This window comes from Diadema setosum, chromosome 9 (genome assembly GCF_964275005.1).
Source record: "Diadema setosum chromosome 9, eeDiaSeto1, whole genome shotgun sequence".
Classification (NCBI taxonomy): domain Eukaryota; kingdom Metazoa; phylum Echinodermata; class Echinoidea; order Diadematoida; family Diadematidae; genus Diadema; species Diadema setosum.
The window spans coordinates 19,402,465-19,417,843 of NC_092693.1; the positions used below are offsets into that span (position 1 = coordinate 19,402,465).

Sequence of the window (15,379 nt, forward strand, 5' to 3'; positions counted from 1 at the left end):
CCTGGGGGGTGTTTCATCAATGTTTGTCAGCGCTGACAACTTGAATCACCATAGTAACAGTCAGTGACCAGAGCATCTCAGCCAATCAAAACCAATGATTTTGCTGAAATTGTCAACGCTGACAAACGTTGATGAAACACCCCCCAGTTTCTGTGCTGTCATCACTGAATGAGAAGACTACAACATATTGTGATGCCATGTATGGAGAACACTACAAAAAATATAAAGAAAATTCCACAAAATTTTGCTATTTATAAAAAGTTTGCATTCCTTTAACTTGTTATTGTCATATATGTTAAGGATTATTTATTGTTCCCCCTGCTCTCTGAAAGAGGTAAGTCAACTTCTCCTTCATTATGTTAGAAAAGTGAAAATATGTTGAATCTGATTTATTTAATCCTCTACACCATTTTCCATAGGCTCTACGTGATGTCACAAAATGTTGTAGTCTTCTCATCCAGCAATGGCAGCATGAAAACTTTAAAAATTCATAATTTTTTGATGCATCGTTCAATTTTCCTCAAACTTTCAGTGATATTTTCTATTGAATATTGCTGCATTCACTCATTCCACATGCATGTCTGGGTTTCATTCCCCTCGAAGCTTACTCCAGACTCATGGATGATAATAAAATTTGCAGGTCTCCAAAAGGCCCTAACGCTTGGCCTCAAAGCTGCTGACTTGTCTTGCTGCTGTTGCTGTTAACAACAGGATTAGGGCTTTTGAATCAGTGGCTACAGATATTGGTTGAATTAGGTGTAGTAATTACTGGTCTGGGAAGAGGTTTTCACCTGCTTTCTTGAGTCAACATCATTACATGTTTCCATGGTTCCATGCTCATGCAAAGTTTTTATTTGCTTGAATCTGTTATACTGTAAAAGTGGAAATTTTCGCGGTGTTGAAATTTTCGCGCATTTCGCGCAACCAGAAACTAGCGCGAAAATAAAAACACGCGAATATTTTTGCTTGCCATACGTTCCTGTGCGTGATGTCTTGATTCCGCGGAATTAAAAACACGCGAAACTCTTCTGACCCGGCCTAGCGCGAAAAATTAGTCCCGCGAAAATATCCACTTTTACAGTATGCATAAAGATGAAGTACTTGCCTAATAGAAGCACACAGGTAAAAAAAAAAAAAAGAGAGAGAGAGAAAAAAAAAAAAAAGAGAGAGACTCAGAGAGAAAGAAAAGCCAAAGGTAAGTTTTACTCAATTTGTGAATGATAACATGTGTTGTAGTTATTTTCACTTCTCTCTTCATCATGTGAGATGATGACTAAATTCAGAGATTCACAGGAAGAACGAAAAATCACAGGAAAAGGTCACATATGGGATTTCGACATGTGCTTAAATTTTTCAGGAAGCAGAAACGAGGAACATTCCTATTGAGCGGGTGCTCTGTGCCATGGCGCTGATGGGCCAAGATAACGAGGGAACAGATCCACTGGAGTGGATACAATTTCACTGGGCTGAGCATGTCGAGGGAATAGCGGACAGAGCCACCAAGGAGCTACGTGAACACCTGCAGGTGGATGTGGATGAGAGGTATGTGCAGCGTAATGAAAAATTAGGGCCATGATCTCCCTCTCTCTCTCTCTCTATCTATCTGGCATATTGTCTCCATTGCAGCCCAAGCTGAGCATTACTTTGGATGAATTCGACTTGTTGTCAAAAACACCAAGCTTCTAATTTTCCTTTCCAGACAATATGAGATGGTTACAATAAGTATTGTATACCGCTCTTACAATCAGCTTTTTTATTTGATGCATTTTACCGTATGATTATAAAATCATCAGTAAAGTTTTGATAATGGAAATGTTATGGGAGTACATTTTAATGCATTGTGAACAATCAATCCCTCATTGATTCTAGATCGCCCCCAGAATAGCTAAGATTTGACAGATCAGGGAACAGCTTTAAAAAAAATAAAATGGGAAAAGAAGTGGGAAAGAAAATGATAATCACATTCTCTATAGGCTTGCAATACTTGAAGTAGATTAGATCATATGTGGTGCAGTTAGTCTCACTTAAACAGTATGTTGAATGGTGAGTTGGTTACTATATTCCAACCATTATGGAATACAACACTTTTTGTGCCATTATCTATGTATAGTTTCTCAATTTTGTGCATCAACAAGCTTTGATTTTATTCATTTTATTGGGTGTCAGAATGCCAGCAATTTGAAGGAAAAAAAAAATGTTTTGTTTCTACGTGACACTGCATGACTGATTTGCCCATGTAGATGGGATTACACTGGCCTCATAATGATGATTATGCATTTGCCCATTCTACTCTTTTGCTTGTAATGATGCGTGCAAACTATTTATTGTCATTACTTTCACTGTGCTGTGTGCACATCCAAATGTGTGCATGCATCGTTGTGTGCATTGTACAACATTCCCCTTCCACGCCTCCCCCCCCCCCCTTGCATTTGTTTTTATTATTGTTTCTGACTGATCAGTGCTTCCTGTACAGAAATGTGCCGACGCAAAATGATGTGGTATATCCATTGTATGCATGACTGACATTATGCGAGCCAAGTGTGTGTTGTTTGTTAGACATTATCAGATTATAAGTGTGCTATTAGAAGCATTACTGAAGTGACAGTGACTGTTTAAGAACTTGTCTGATGTGTTATTCCGTGCTTAGGATGCCACAAAGTTAAGCCAGTTCGTAGTTTCACTTTGCGCATGAGCAGAAAAGGGTCATTTCCACTAAACAGGCATGTTGTTTGTTTTGTTTTTTTTAATTCACTGGTAGAAGTATCTTTGATGTAATGATTATTCATATAATTCTTATAATTGGTACTTGCCAGTGCACCAACCTTGACACCAACTAGAGTGTTCTTCACAGCCCAATATTTTGGCTATATCAAAAGTTTGTTGTTGCATTCAGTGCAAAGCAATGAAATAGATGTTCTCCCCAAATATCGATAGATGGACCATTCTGGTCACCTTGACTTTGCAAGTTCCTTCTGTGTTTGAACTGATATCCTTAATTTTTACATCAGGCAGGGCAAACCTATGCATTAAATGTCACTTTGAAAAGGAGCAAAGTGCCTAACCAACTGAGATAAAAGAAAAATCATTGATACGGTCATGCACATGTGCTTATTACGAATTGGCTTATTGGCAGTGTGCATTTGATCAATGTGAAGTGGTTTGCTTGCATTCCCATATTTGACAGTCATTCTTTCCTTTTCTACCAACTTTTTTGAAGAGCTTTAACTTCTGCTTACAGGATATCCTTGTAGCTAGGACAGGTTGCACATTTTAAAGTGCACTGGTGCTCGTCTTTGCCTGGATTATGCTTACAAAATTCCTTATTAAATGTCTGTATGCCACATAGTTGATTTTTTGTTTGTTTGTTTGTTTGTTTGTTTGTTTGTTTTGTACTTATATGATTTATTTTAGACCAGTGCAGAGTATGGTCATGCTGGGCTCTGTGGCAAAATTTGCATAATAACATAGCCAGTCTGAGATATCAAAGAGTTTACATGTTATCTATCCCCAAGTGAACAGAATCGGCCAAAAGTAAATGCCATTATCACAGTTTGCATGTCTGCGTGGAGCACCAAAAAAATTCTGTCGTGGAATTCGAAGATGTCATCGTGACACTGCATGCGATGCACGAGTGTTGTTTGTGTGATGTCCAGCCAGAACAAACCAAAACATAACAAAACAGCAGCCTAGCTCCTGCTGCCAAAAGTTAGCAACCCATTGTCTTTATAGTTATGGAATTGGCAGGATATTATTTGATGTGTACATGAAAATCCCCATCATCCACAAATGCTAGAAGTGGATGTGGTGTGTAATGTATACATCCATATATACATATATATTTACATACATATGTATATATGTATATACATATATGCTTACATGATTTGTCTATGAATGTAATCATATATTTATATATTTACCCATGATATGGTTGAAAATGCCGGCCTGCATTGATTTCATCAATACTCAAATAATATTGCGAAACGAAAGCATACGCCAAATGAATGAGGCAAACAATAATGTCTGTTTTACCAGTTCCATTTCTCTTGAAAGCCTATATCCATTGTTATAGTTTCTTCCATGAGACATTTTTTTTTTAATGTTTTCATACAAACGAGGTTTAATGTCATCAGTACATATAAGTACAAACAAAACATGCTTGCTCATGTTATTTTTTTAATTCAAATAACAAGCATTTAGTCCCCCCCCCCCTTGAATTTACACACCAAAAAAATAATTCATATCATTTTAGCATAATGTGTGAGAGCACATACATTTTGATAAGCATGAAGACATTCATGAATTGAATCATCTTTATTCAAAAAATAAAGGTGAGATGTACGTGTATATTGTTTGATAAATATAACAAAGCACATCCTTATGCAATCACATCAAAGACAGCTTTTCTGTGTCATACATAGAATATTGTGGAACATAATGAAATTGCATTTACAAAGTCATAACTCTCTACATCCACTTATGTAAAATTCCAGCCAAACATTTCAATAGCAGTGCTTTTATGAAATATAGCTGTTTTATTTTTAAGTTATCTCTCTGTTTGTACAGAATAAAATTCTTAGCATCTCTGAAGAGTTTCGTAATCATATGCGTAGGTGTTCCAGGCCAGGTATCTGCTTGAAAGAAATCTGAATATCTAAAATAAAGAAAGACTTACCAGTATTTCCCCATACTAAATGTATTTTCTATGCTGTAGTCTAGGCGCTCAATGATTTTAGCAGGCATATTGTTGCAAGTTTGATTCTAAAGGCCCTACATAATGAGGCGATTGTGCACAGCATTTATGGCATCATTTTAGAAATGCCGTACAAAATTTGTCACAGATTTGTCCTGTTTTTGTTATCATATTACTAATAAAAACATTTTATGCCTGTTTCTTTTTGTTTCTCTTTTGTTCTGTTTTTCTTTTTCAGCAGTCGTCATATCCAAAGGAATACGAAATTCCCTGAATCTTTGCTAGATTTATTTATGTTTATGCCTCCGCCACGAAGTGGTGCCGGAGGCATTATGTTTTTGGGTTGTCCATCCTTCTGTCCGTCCGTCCGTCTGTAATCAATTTGTGGACAGCATAACTAAAAAACCTTTTGAGGTATCCTAATGAAACTTGGCATGTATGTGTATGAGGGGGTGAAGTTGTGCCTAACAACTTTTTAGTGCACATGCTCAAGGTAAAAGGTCAAAGTCAAATGCTCAAAATTTCACTATTTTCCCCATATCTATGCAGTACCTGAAGATATTTTCTTGAAACTTAGTGTATACATGTATTACCCAGTTAAGATTCTCTGGTGAGAGTTTTGGGTCATGAGGTTGAAGGTCCATTGAAAATGTTCAAATTGCACTTTTTTCTCCATATCTTGGAAATGGCTCAACGTATCTTCATGGAACAGTGTATATGCATGTACTGACTGGCAGTGGTTTTCTAGGGAATTTGGGGTTCATGGGGTCAAAGGTCAGGAGTCAAAGGTCAAGGTCAACTCTTCAAATTTTATTATTTCTCTCATATTTCTGCAATGCCTGCAGGATTTTTTTTTTAAATTGGTGTATACATGTATTACCAAATAGAGATTCTTTGGGAAGTTTTTGTTTGTTTGTTTGTTTGTTTGTTTGTTTTTTTTTGCCAAAAAGGTCAAAGATCAAGTGAAAGTGCTGAACTTCTTCCTCCTTATCTTGGAAGTGGCTCAAGTTATCTTGAAACTTAGTACATATTTATGCATGTTCTGCCTGACAGTGATTCTCTTATGAATTTTAGGGTCAAAGGGTCAAAAGTCAAGGGTCAAAGGCCAGGTGAAAATGGTAACAATTTACTATTCAATACAGAAATTGCACCTTTTACTCAATGCATAAACTTATAAAAGGGTCAATGTCAAGTAAAAGTCCTAAAATCCCCAAATACATGCTCTCCCATTCATCCAATCAAACCTTCATGTAGGTCAAGGAAGGTGAACATTCAACACATTTGTGACAAACATGTCATTTTAATATTTTGTCAGTTTATGTGAAACTTTCATCATACATTGTCCACATATACTATAGACCTATTAGGAAAATCATGCATTATGGCAGAGGCATACCAGTTGCCATAGCGACATTTCTAGTTTTGCCCTTAGAGTAATGGAACTGGAACAGACTTATGGAAGTTTTCCTCATCATTTGCCTATATATGGCCTGCGTTGCTATGTTCAGCAATTTTTTGTTGATGTATTGAATGAACGTGCACATGTGCAGGATGGCAATTTTTAACCATAACCTCTGACTATTCAGGATCATACGTGTTGTGCGGGTCAGCCATGAGGCGGCTGAAAGGTGTCTGGATAGCTGTGGTGTGAATCTTGATCACCTCCACGATGCAGTGAAAGAATGTGTTCAGGGGTCGAAGGAGAAGGTAATGCATACATGTTGTGCAGATATTTGATGTTTAGTGGGAGTGTTGTAGCCCAGTGATGTATACGCCATATATTTCGCGAGTCTAAATTTTCGCGAATCGGGAATTCCTGTCGATTTCGTGAGTGGTTAAATTCGCAATCATGGAGTCCTGTACTGAATGGAGAAATGTACACGTGTACGTCACATCCACATCGGGATCAGAGTCAATATCTACGCGTGTCTTTAATTTCGCGAATAGCACCTAACTTGCGAAATTCGCGAAAATAAAAACCTCGCGAAATATTCGGTGTATACAGTATCTCGTGGCAGCAGAATATGAGACAAATCAACGAATTATCCCCCTCACAATTATGAAAAAGAAAAAAAAAAAAAAAGAATGAGAAGAAGAATGAAGTCAGCCTAGAGCTGACACCCCTTCTTGATCAGATACAATCTCTTTAAAGTTTACTGTTAATTTCCTCCGTATTAAAGTCATGACTTTGCATTCCATTACTAATACTGTCTTATGTCATGCTGATAAAACTAACAATACATGGAATTATGATAACAATGATCGTAATCTTTTATCAGTAGTAGAATTTTCATCATCACTTTGTTAATATTATCATTATTGCCATTATTTCTTTTGTTTTGATAATTGTGATTATTATATTTTTTGTCATCATCAGTAGTAGTAGTAGTAGTAGTAGTAGTAGTAGAAGTAGTAGTAGTAGTAGTAGTAGTAGTATTAGTAGTAGTAGTAGTAGTAGTAGAAATAGTAGTAGTAGGGGTGGTGGTGGTGGTGGTAGTAGTAGCAGTAGTAGCAAAAGTAATTCATAGTAGGAGTGCTTCAACATCTGCATGTCTCATGATCACTACCAATTATGATTCATGTTTTTGCACCATTGAAAGTCAACAATTTGGGGATTTTATTTGCAGTCCCTTCAGAAATGACCATATTGTCAGTCTTCTGTTTTTTAAAGACTGACTGATCTAGGTACAAGACTGCAATATTCACCTTAACGTTTGCAGTTGATACAGGGAGCAATGGCAACGAGGGGGAAAAACTGACGAAAGATTAGAAATAGATAAATATGTTTCTGGGTGATGTTGCATGTTCAAAAATAGGGAGAAAAAACAAGAAAACAGGGAAATGTGAGGGAATTCTAGGGTGTCATCTGAAGTGAATTCCACGTTAAGATGTGCCTCTCCCTGTTCAGATGCTGGAGATTCTCGGGATGGGCTATTCTACGGAAGAGATCGTCGCCGTCTTCCAGACAGCGCAGGTTGGGGGTGACGTGGAGCTGGCGATGGATGCCCTGCAGGAGAAGACGATGTCCGAGTTCACCAACCGCATCTGGACGAAGTCAGACGGCAACGAGGATGAGTTCTTCCAGCAAATCATCAAGAACGATGAGGTAGGGGAGGAGGTCACCATGGTACTGTATGTCTAGGAGCGGTCATAGGGGAGATGACAGGCTGGTAGGAGAGTGGATCGTATCACCGGACGCTTTTTTTTTTTTGGCAGCTCTGAAATCCATACTCGGATGATGAAATTTTGGCCAAAAATAGCACCAGTTATTCACAAAGTCCTGAAAATTACGAATTCAGCAAAATAATGAAAATCATTCACTCTGATTTTAGGAAAATTGACTTCAAATATAACCCTCTACAGAAAGTTGTCTTTTAGCGCGGTGCTAAATCACATTATAATTCCGGGCACAATTTTCGAAATGGAATAATTGAAATTGTGCCTTGTCATTTGTAGGGATAGCTACCGGTTGTACCAGGTATATAAAGGTAGGAGCTAATGCCTACTGCTGTTCAAACCCAAGTATTTCACGTTGTCCTTTTGCTATCTGGAAAGCAAGGAGGACAATGACTTGATGGAATGGAAGTGTACTGTATAAGCTGTTATTTTCGCGTACAGATATTTTCGCGAATGAGGAGGTCACAAACATTTTCCCTGCAATTCGCGAAATTCACGAAAATTAAACCCTCATGAAAATATCAGCTTATACACTACCTCTCTCGTCAATATGTCGTGTTCAGATCTGACCCTATACTGGGTGTGGCCGTCACGATTTTGTGGCCGGAGATAACATTGAATTCTCGTCACCTTTGCGCCCTCTAGCGTTCCATCCGCATGGTGATGGTGGAGTACCAGATGCGCAGCTGGGGGCGGGCCCAGACGGCGGTCAAGCTGACCGAGCATACCCAGCACGAGCTGGCCGACATCATCCTGGCCGCGGAGGAGTGTGGCGACTTCCAGCGGTCCAGGGAATTCCTGGAGCAGGAGTGCGCCCTCTGTACGGCCGACCTTCCCAGGAACAAGGTGGGTCTAACAGGTCTCATCATTGGCTGAGAATCTAAACATATCTAAACTATTGAAAAATGGTCTATAAAGTACTGTCCAAATTTAGTTTTTTTAGAAAAAATATATGAAAAATATTGTTATTGTAATTTCTGCGATTGCATCATTATAACATATCGCATTAGGGATGGATTGGCTTTGGGATCGTTTTCGCCAATTGCTAAAATTTAGCCGCCATGATAGTAGTGTGTAAGATTATATAGGCCACATCATACATGTATATGAATGGGATTAGGAAGCAGTGTGAGAACAAATAACACAGTGAGTGTACAGTAGGACTTCAATTATCCGAATTCTCTGTTATCCGGATGTCGACTGGCTGACATGTTTTTATGTTTTCATGTATTTTCAGTGCCAAATCTCACTCAAAACAAACATGTTCAACTGTTATCGTGTGAATACATGACGGGACATATTTCAGTCATCACAGTGAACTGTAACTTTTAGGTCAGTTTGTGAGACAATATGTCATTGAATGGTAGCACGCTTGTCACTGGCACTGAGTGCACAGCATTGGATACAGTACAATGCAGCTGCAGTATTCGACGAGTTGCAATATCGATCTCATTGTCGGTCAGTATCAGTCAAACAAACGATACTAGAAGGGACGTGAAGGGATATTTTACTTATATTTTGTTTGATTTCATCATATGAAGTATGAAACCTGATAATGCAATGCAGATAATCATAATATCAGTGAATTAGTAATAACATAATGTATACTCCAGTATGATATGCCAGAAAGTGCTGTATTTGAGCATATCTTTCTTATCCGGCCGAATTGATTATCCGGAGGCCCGCCGGTCCCTATGTGGCCGGATAATGGAGGTCCTACTTGTGTCTTATTTTTTTTTTTCGTCATCTCTTCAACCTCAGCTGATGACCCTGATTCACTGCCAGTGTATGCTGTGCAGCGAGTGCGTCACCCAGCACTTTGAGATCATCGCCAGGGACAAGAGCATCATGAAGGGCCGATGTCCGGCGTGCGACCAGCCGGACCTCGACGACCCGGCCGTGGCCGCGGACTACTTCCAGTTCCTGGACATGCTGGTGGGTGTCATGTGGGGGTCTGTCTTTTGCCGATTAACCATGTAACATTCAGGTTAAACATACAAAATGTGTTTGCGGAGCAAACTTGCCATGCTGTTCTCTGGACATTACAATCTTGCCACACATTTTCATACCTACAACAAATGCCACACACTCCTATGCATCATATTCTTGCCACTCAGTTTCATACAACAAATTTTTCATACATAGGTACACACATTACAGTCTTAAAACACAGTTACACACATTTCATTTTTGCCACACAGTTAAACACGTTACATTCATGACACACAATTATTAAACACATCACATTCTTGCCACACAGTGTAATACAAACATTACATTCTTGACACACTACTACTGTAAAAGTGGAAATTTTCGCGGTGCTGAAATTTTCGCGCATTTCGCGCTAACAGAAACTAGCGCAAAAATAAGAGCATGCGAATATTTTTGCTTCCAATGTGTTCCAGTAGTTGATGTCTTGATTCTGTGGAATTAAAAACACATGAAACTCTTCTTTTTTCGCCGAGAAAAATTAGTCGCGCGAAAATATCCACTTTTACAGTATTACTACACACCACATTCTTGCCACACAGTCACAGATACCAACATTTCATTCTTCCTCTTATACAATTACATAAAACAAGCACCAAAGTTACCCACATCCCCAAACTGTCACACGATTGCAATCTTGAGTAACACCTCAAAAAATGATGACTGATTTGTTTTAATTTTTGTTGAAATTCTTCTTTCCGTCATTTCAGCTGAGGGACATGCTATCAGAGGAGGTTCTTGCCTTGTTCCAGAGAAAGCTGAGAGATTGGAATCTCATGCAAGATCCATACTTCTGTTGGTGTGCTCATGTGAGTATTCTCCACCATAACTCTGTGTGATAGGAGAGTATGTTTGTTTGTCTGTATTGCGTGTGTGTAATTTTTCTTAAGTACTCTATTAATTTTTTTAAACACATTCAAAGTGATTATGTATATATCATTTGTATTACATGAAATCAGAAAAATAAAGATTAGCAAAAAAAAAAGCAACTTTGTATCAATTCTTAGTTCCTCCACATGTACATTTGCTGTTTGTTCGGATCACTTCTTTATCATTCATTCATGTTTAATTTGTTTACACTAACTTCGTTTTTTTTTTTGTGTGTGTGTGTGCATGTGTGTGTGTGTGCGTGCATGTTACTCATTTTTGTCATAAATGATATCTTGGCTCATCACTACCCCCACCCCCCTTGCAGTGTAATTCGGGATTCATCAACGGCGCCCCGGAGAGACGCAAGATGCGATGCCCGGAATGCAACAAACTCACATGTTTTAAGTGCAAGAAGCAGGTCAGTCTACTGCTGGGTTATTTTGAAAATCCTATAGAACCCAAAATGAGAAGTGTATCAAACAGAATTGGGCCATTATTGACCATCCACTTCACGTATGATCAATTTTTCCCTCCGTCAAGGAAGGAGGTTAATTGATCATTGACAATGCTTTTGTCTGTTTGCAAAATAACTAATAATGAATCTTGCAGGAAAAGTTGATAATGACACAAAGAACAGATGATTACATTTTCGTAGTGATATTTAATTTTTAATGGATTTTTGAAGGATTTTTGTTATCTTGAAATTACATTGGTGCTGGCTTGGCGTAGGTCTGCACTCTTCGAGTGCTTTTCTAGTTTTGTATTTTTTATTTTTTTTACAATTTGTCATCTGTTTTTTTGTGGTTCTTATAGTTAGCAGAAAATGTTCAATGTTTTCTTTCATCATGCAGGGCTCCACACTAACTTTATTTTTTCGTGGCGAAAATCACCAATTCCAAATTTTTGGTGGCCCAAGAGAAAAATTTGGTGGCCCGAAAAAAAAAAAAAAAAACAATGAAAAACATTGATAAAAGTCAATTTCTTTTTAATGAGTCACACACTCACTGCATGCATTTATGCATTTCCGGCGCAAAAAGTTATGAATTTATTGACATACTTTTCAAAAAATTTTGACCTTTTCTGAAATTTGGTGGCCCTGGGCCACCGGGCCACCGTTAGTGTCGAGCCCTGCATCATGTATCCTTGACTACTGACTTTCATCTGCCTTGACCTGAGCTCTTATAGGGGAACCTTCCCCTTATTGAATCTTCTATCCATGTACCATATTCACTAGCGATATACGTAGCTGCAGTGCGTTTTATTCCTGTTCCGTGAAGTGCTGATTATCATGATGCGCATTACTGTTTCCCATGCAGTGGTTGGAGCAGCATGAAGGCATCAGCTGCGAAGACTTCCAGCAGTGGAAGGAGAACAACGACCCCGACATGCAGGCCAGAGGTCTGGCGGCTCACCTCAACGAGAACGGAATCGGTGAGTTGGTTGATCAATAAGACGCACTGACTCTCGTTCTGCATCAGAACAGCTAGTGTCATTGTTGTCTTTACCACCCAACGTAATTAGCAACCCTCAAGGATTTTTGTCATTTTTTTTTTTTTGAAGGTGGTAACATACCATTGTTTATGATAAATATAAAAATGTAAAGATGAGTTGTGAGGTTTGTAAGGTGTAATCATACTACAATGACATCAAATTGTTTTTTGTTTTTTTAAGCTGATACATCAAAATGTCCATTTAAAAACAGAGGTGTGACTACTCGGCGTAAATTAGATATTATTAATTGAGCCAACTGCAGGTAATGATTGATTGAGTGAGATAAAGTTAATCACTTCTTGAATTAAATGAGTTTGATCGCTTTTTGTGTTAGTTAATAGCATCAGTTTCGAAACAGTACCTTTGCTGAAGAACGCCGAAAGACACTGCCACAAAATATATAGCTGGGTCCTGGACCTAAACTTGCAACCTTGCAATTTGCTGTCCAATGACTTGTGATGCTGGTCAATGATCTCGCTTCTCAAGAGATACTCTCAGAGAGAGAATCAAACATCATTATCCCACTGACATTGTCTCCCTTCTCTATGTCCAGAATGCCCCCGCTGCAAGATGCGCTACGAGCTGGCCAAGGGCGGCTGCATGCACTTCAAATGTCCCCAGTGCACCTTTGAGTTCTGCTGTGGCTGTAACCAAGCGATGAAGAAGGGAGAGGTAAGGTTTGGTGGTGGTGGTGGTGGTGGTGGTTGCTGTTGTTGTTGTTGTGGTTGTTCTGGTTGTTGTGGTTGTGGTTGTTGTTGCTATTGTTGTTGTTGTGGTTGTTGTGGTTGTTGTGGTTGTTGTGGTTGTTGTGGTTGTTGTGGTTGTTGTGGTTGTTGTTATTGTAGTTGTTGTTATTGTTATTGTAGTTGTTGTGGTTGTTGTAGTTGTTGTTGTTGTTGTTGCTGTTGTTGTTGCTGTTGTTGCTGTTGTTGTTGTTGTTGTTGTTGTTGTTGTTGTTGTTGTTGTTGTTGTTTCTTCACATCAGTCCAGAGTTAGCCCACTTCTCTTCAGTGGTGTCATGCCTCACATGTAAATGTAGTGGTAATGCAGCATGCAAGAATGACGTCCACCACGTCAGTGAGTGGATATGGATTTCGAAAGGGCAACATGTTGTGATGGCTTTGGTAGCGGTTATCACTGTAAGGCACAGTTGCTGCTGGTGTCAGCATCTTCATATCGAGAAACCACTACTATTCTGATTGGTTGTCTCTCTATTTGAAAGCCAACTTATTCTATAGTGAAACTACATTTTGATATACCTGTATTGTGGTTTCTACAAATAATGTGCTTGTCTTCTTTATTGCAATCTATTTCATGGATTGACCTGTCTATTAATGTATTTGTTTTTCTGTTATCAAGTTGTTTGTTCAGCAAGCTATCCATCCATTAACCAAAACATGGTATTACATGTGTCTCTCTTTCCCCACCCACAGTCATGCATGAAGTTTGCCTCCTGCTCGAGGAAAGGTCTCCACGCTCACCATCCCAGGGACTGTCTCTTCTACATGAGGGACTTGGATGTGGCTCACCTCAAGAGATTACTGGAGGTGAGCTTCTTCATTATATATACTATAATTACCATAAAAAACAGTGTCATAAACCAAACTGATGTATCAAATGCACCCCCTTTGTAGGTATTCGCTCTAACTGTATATAAACTGCACCCTGAATTTTGACCCCATTCAGGGGGAAAAAAGTGTGGTTAATACACCTTTATTTATGGTACTCCATACACACCAATAAGAAACCTCTGCTCTTCTGATGAGCATTTACCTACTGTTCCAGTTTCATCCACCTGTTCATGTGGATATCATTCTTTTGTTGTTGCAGCACCTATTTTGTGAAATTCATTGCCCAACAGACTTAGGGCTAAGACAGACCTTATTTAAAGCAATTAATGAAATCTCTGAAAATCTTTTGTAGGCTTCCTATCCATTTGGTATTTCAGGCAGTTTTGTACACTCAAAATGTTTTTCAAACTTATTTGCTGTATATTGTAAAAAAAAAGAAGAAAATATTTATTTGTTTTTATAAGAGTTGATAAAATAATTTAGATGAAAATGAAAATTGTTTTCCAGGCGCACAACGTGGAGTTTAATACGGAGCCTCCGGAGGGGGCGGATACCAACGCGGACAACTTGTGCGGAGTGATGGAGCAGAAGGAGAACCCTGATGGCCTGGAAGATGCCAAGTGTGGGAGGAAGGTCTCCCCCGGCAATGCTGGCCTCTGCAGGTATCCATTATGCACGTACCTCTGAATTGGAATATTTTGTTTGACAGCATTCAGTCATTGCAAAGTAGTGTGAAGTTTTTCATGGGATGAAATTATGGTGCCCAAAAAAAAAATGCAAAAATCTATTTAAATATTTACATGTGTGTTGTAATCCATTGTAGTTAAAGCGGAAATCCAGTCCAAATATAAGTAAGTCTTATAAAAAAAGAGTAAAATCTTACGAGTTCAGTGGTAAAAATTTGACTGAAATCGGAGGAAAATATGGAAGTTATGAAATTTTGCTAATTTCTGCAAAACAGTTCTTGTACAGTGGATATGAATATGCAAATGAGTGAGCTAACCAAGTCATAACCTCACAATTTTCCATTGAACGTGTACAAAAATAAAATGATGAAAATTAATGTTTCTGTCATTGAAGTCTGAAACATGTTATTCCTGGTTGAATAACCTCAGAATGGTGATCAGTTAGATATACTTGGATTTGAGCCTCAGGCATAATTGCGTTTGAATGAAAAATTAGAAATTTCAAAATTTTCTGTACAAACTGTATGGCAAGTTGTGAAGGGATGACATACTCACTTTCATTTTGCCATTTGCATATTCATATTGACCATTCAAGAACTGTTACCCAGAAAATTTGCGAAACTTCAAAATGTCATACCTCCCTTATTTTTCGTCCAATTTTGATCAAAGTCTTATTGTCGAACTTGTAATATTTTACTCTTTCTTATCAGATTGACTTATATTTGGACTGGATTTCCTCTTTAAGACATTAAAATCATGCAGGTAGATGCTGTCATGGGGGCCAATATACAAAAGTGAAACTTTTGTCAGATTAGAGAAGCATATGGGTAAGCTCAGCCAGGCAGAATTTTAAGCACAATAAAAATGTTTGCTATGTAATTCGTAAATGATTAGGGAGCTTT

General features: G+C 38.4%; 1 protein-coding gene across 1 annotated transcript in view; it reads left to right on the forward strand.

Annotated features, from left to right (window-relative positions):
* LOC140233203 (uncharacterized) overlaps nt 1-15,379 on the forward strand; it is a 56,020-nt gene that overhangs the window by 34,465 nt on the left and 6,176 nt on the right. Inside the window, exons 13-23 of the mRNA XM_072313318.1 lie at nt 1,358-1,542; nt 6,280-6,400; nt 7,602-7,799; nt 8,516-8,716; nt 9,632-9,805; nt 10,570-10,668; nt 11,055-11,147; nt 12,046-12,160; nt 12,774-12,892; nt 13,654-13,767; nt 14,299-14,453. Coding sequence (XP_072169419.1) covers nt 1,358-1,542; nt 6,280-6,400; nt 7,602-7,799; nt 8,516-8,716; nt 9,632-9,805; nt 10,570-10,668; nt 11,055-11,147; nt 12,046-12,160; nt 12,774-12,892; nt 13,654-13,767; nt 14,299-14,453 — 1,574 coding nt within the window. The remainder of the gene's footprint in view (nt 1-1,357; nt 1,543-6,279; nt 6,401-7,601; nt 7,800-8,515; nt 8,717-9,631; nt 9,806-10,569; nt 10,669-11,054; nt 11,148-12,045; nt 12,161-12,773; nt 12,893-13,653; nt 13,768-14,298; nt 14,454-15,379) is intronic.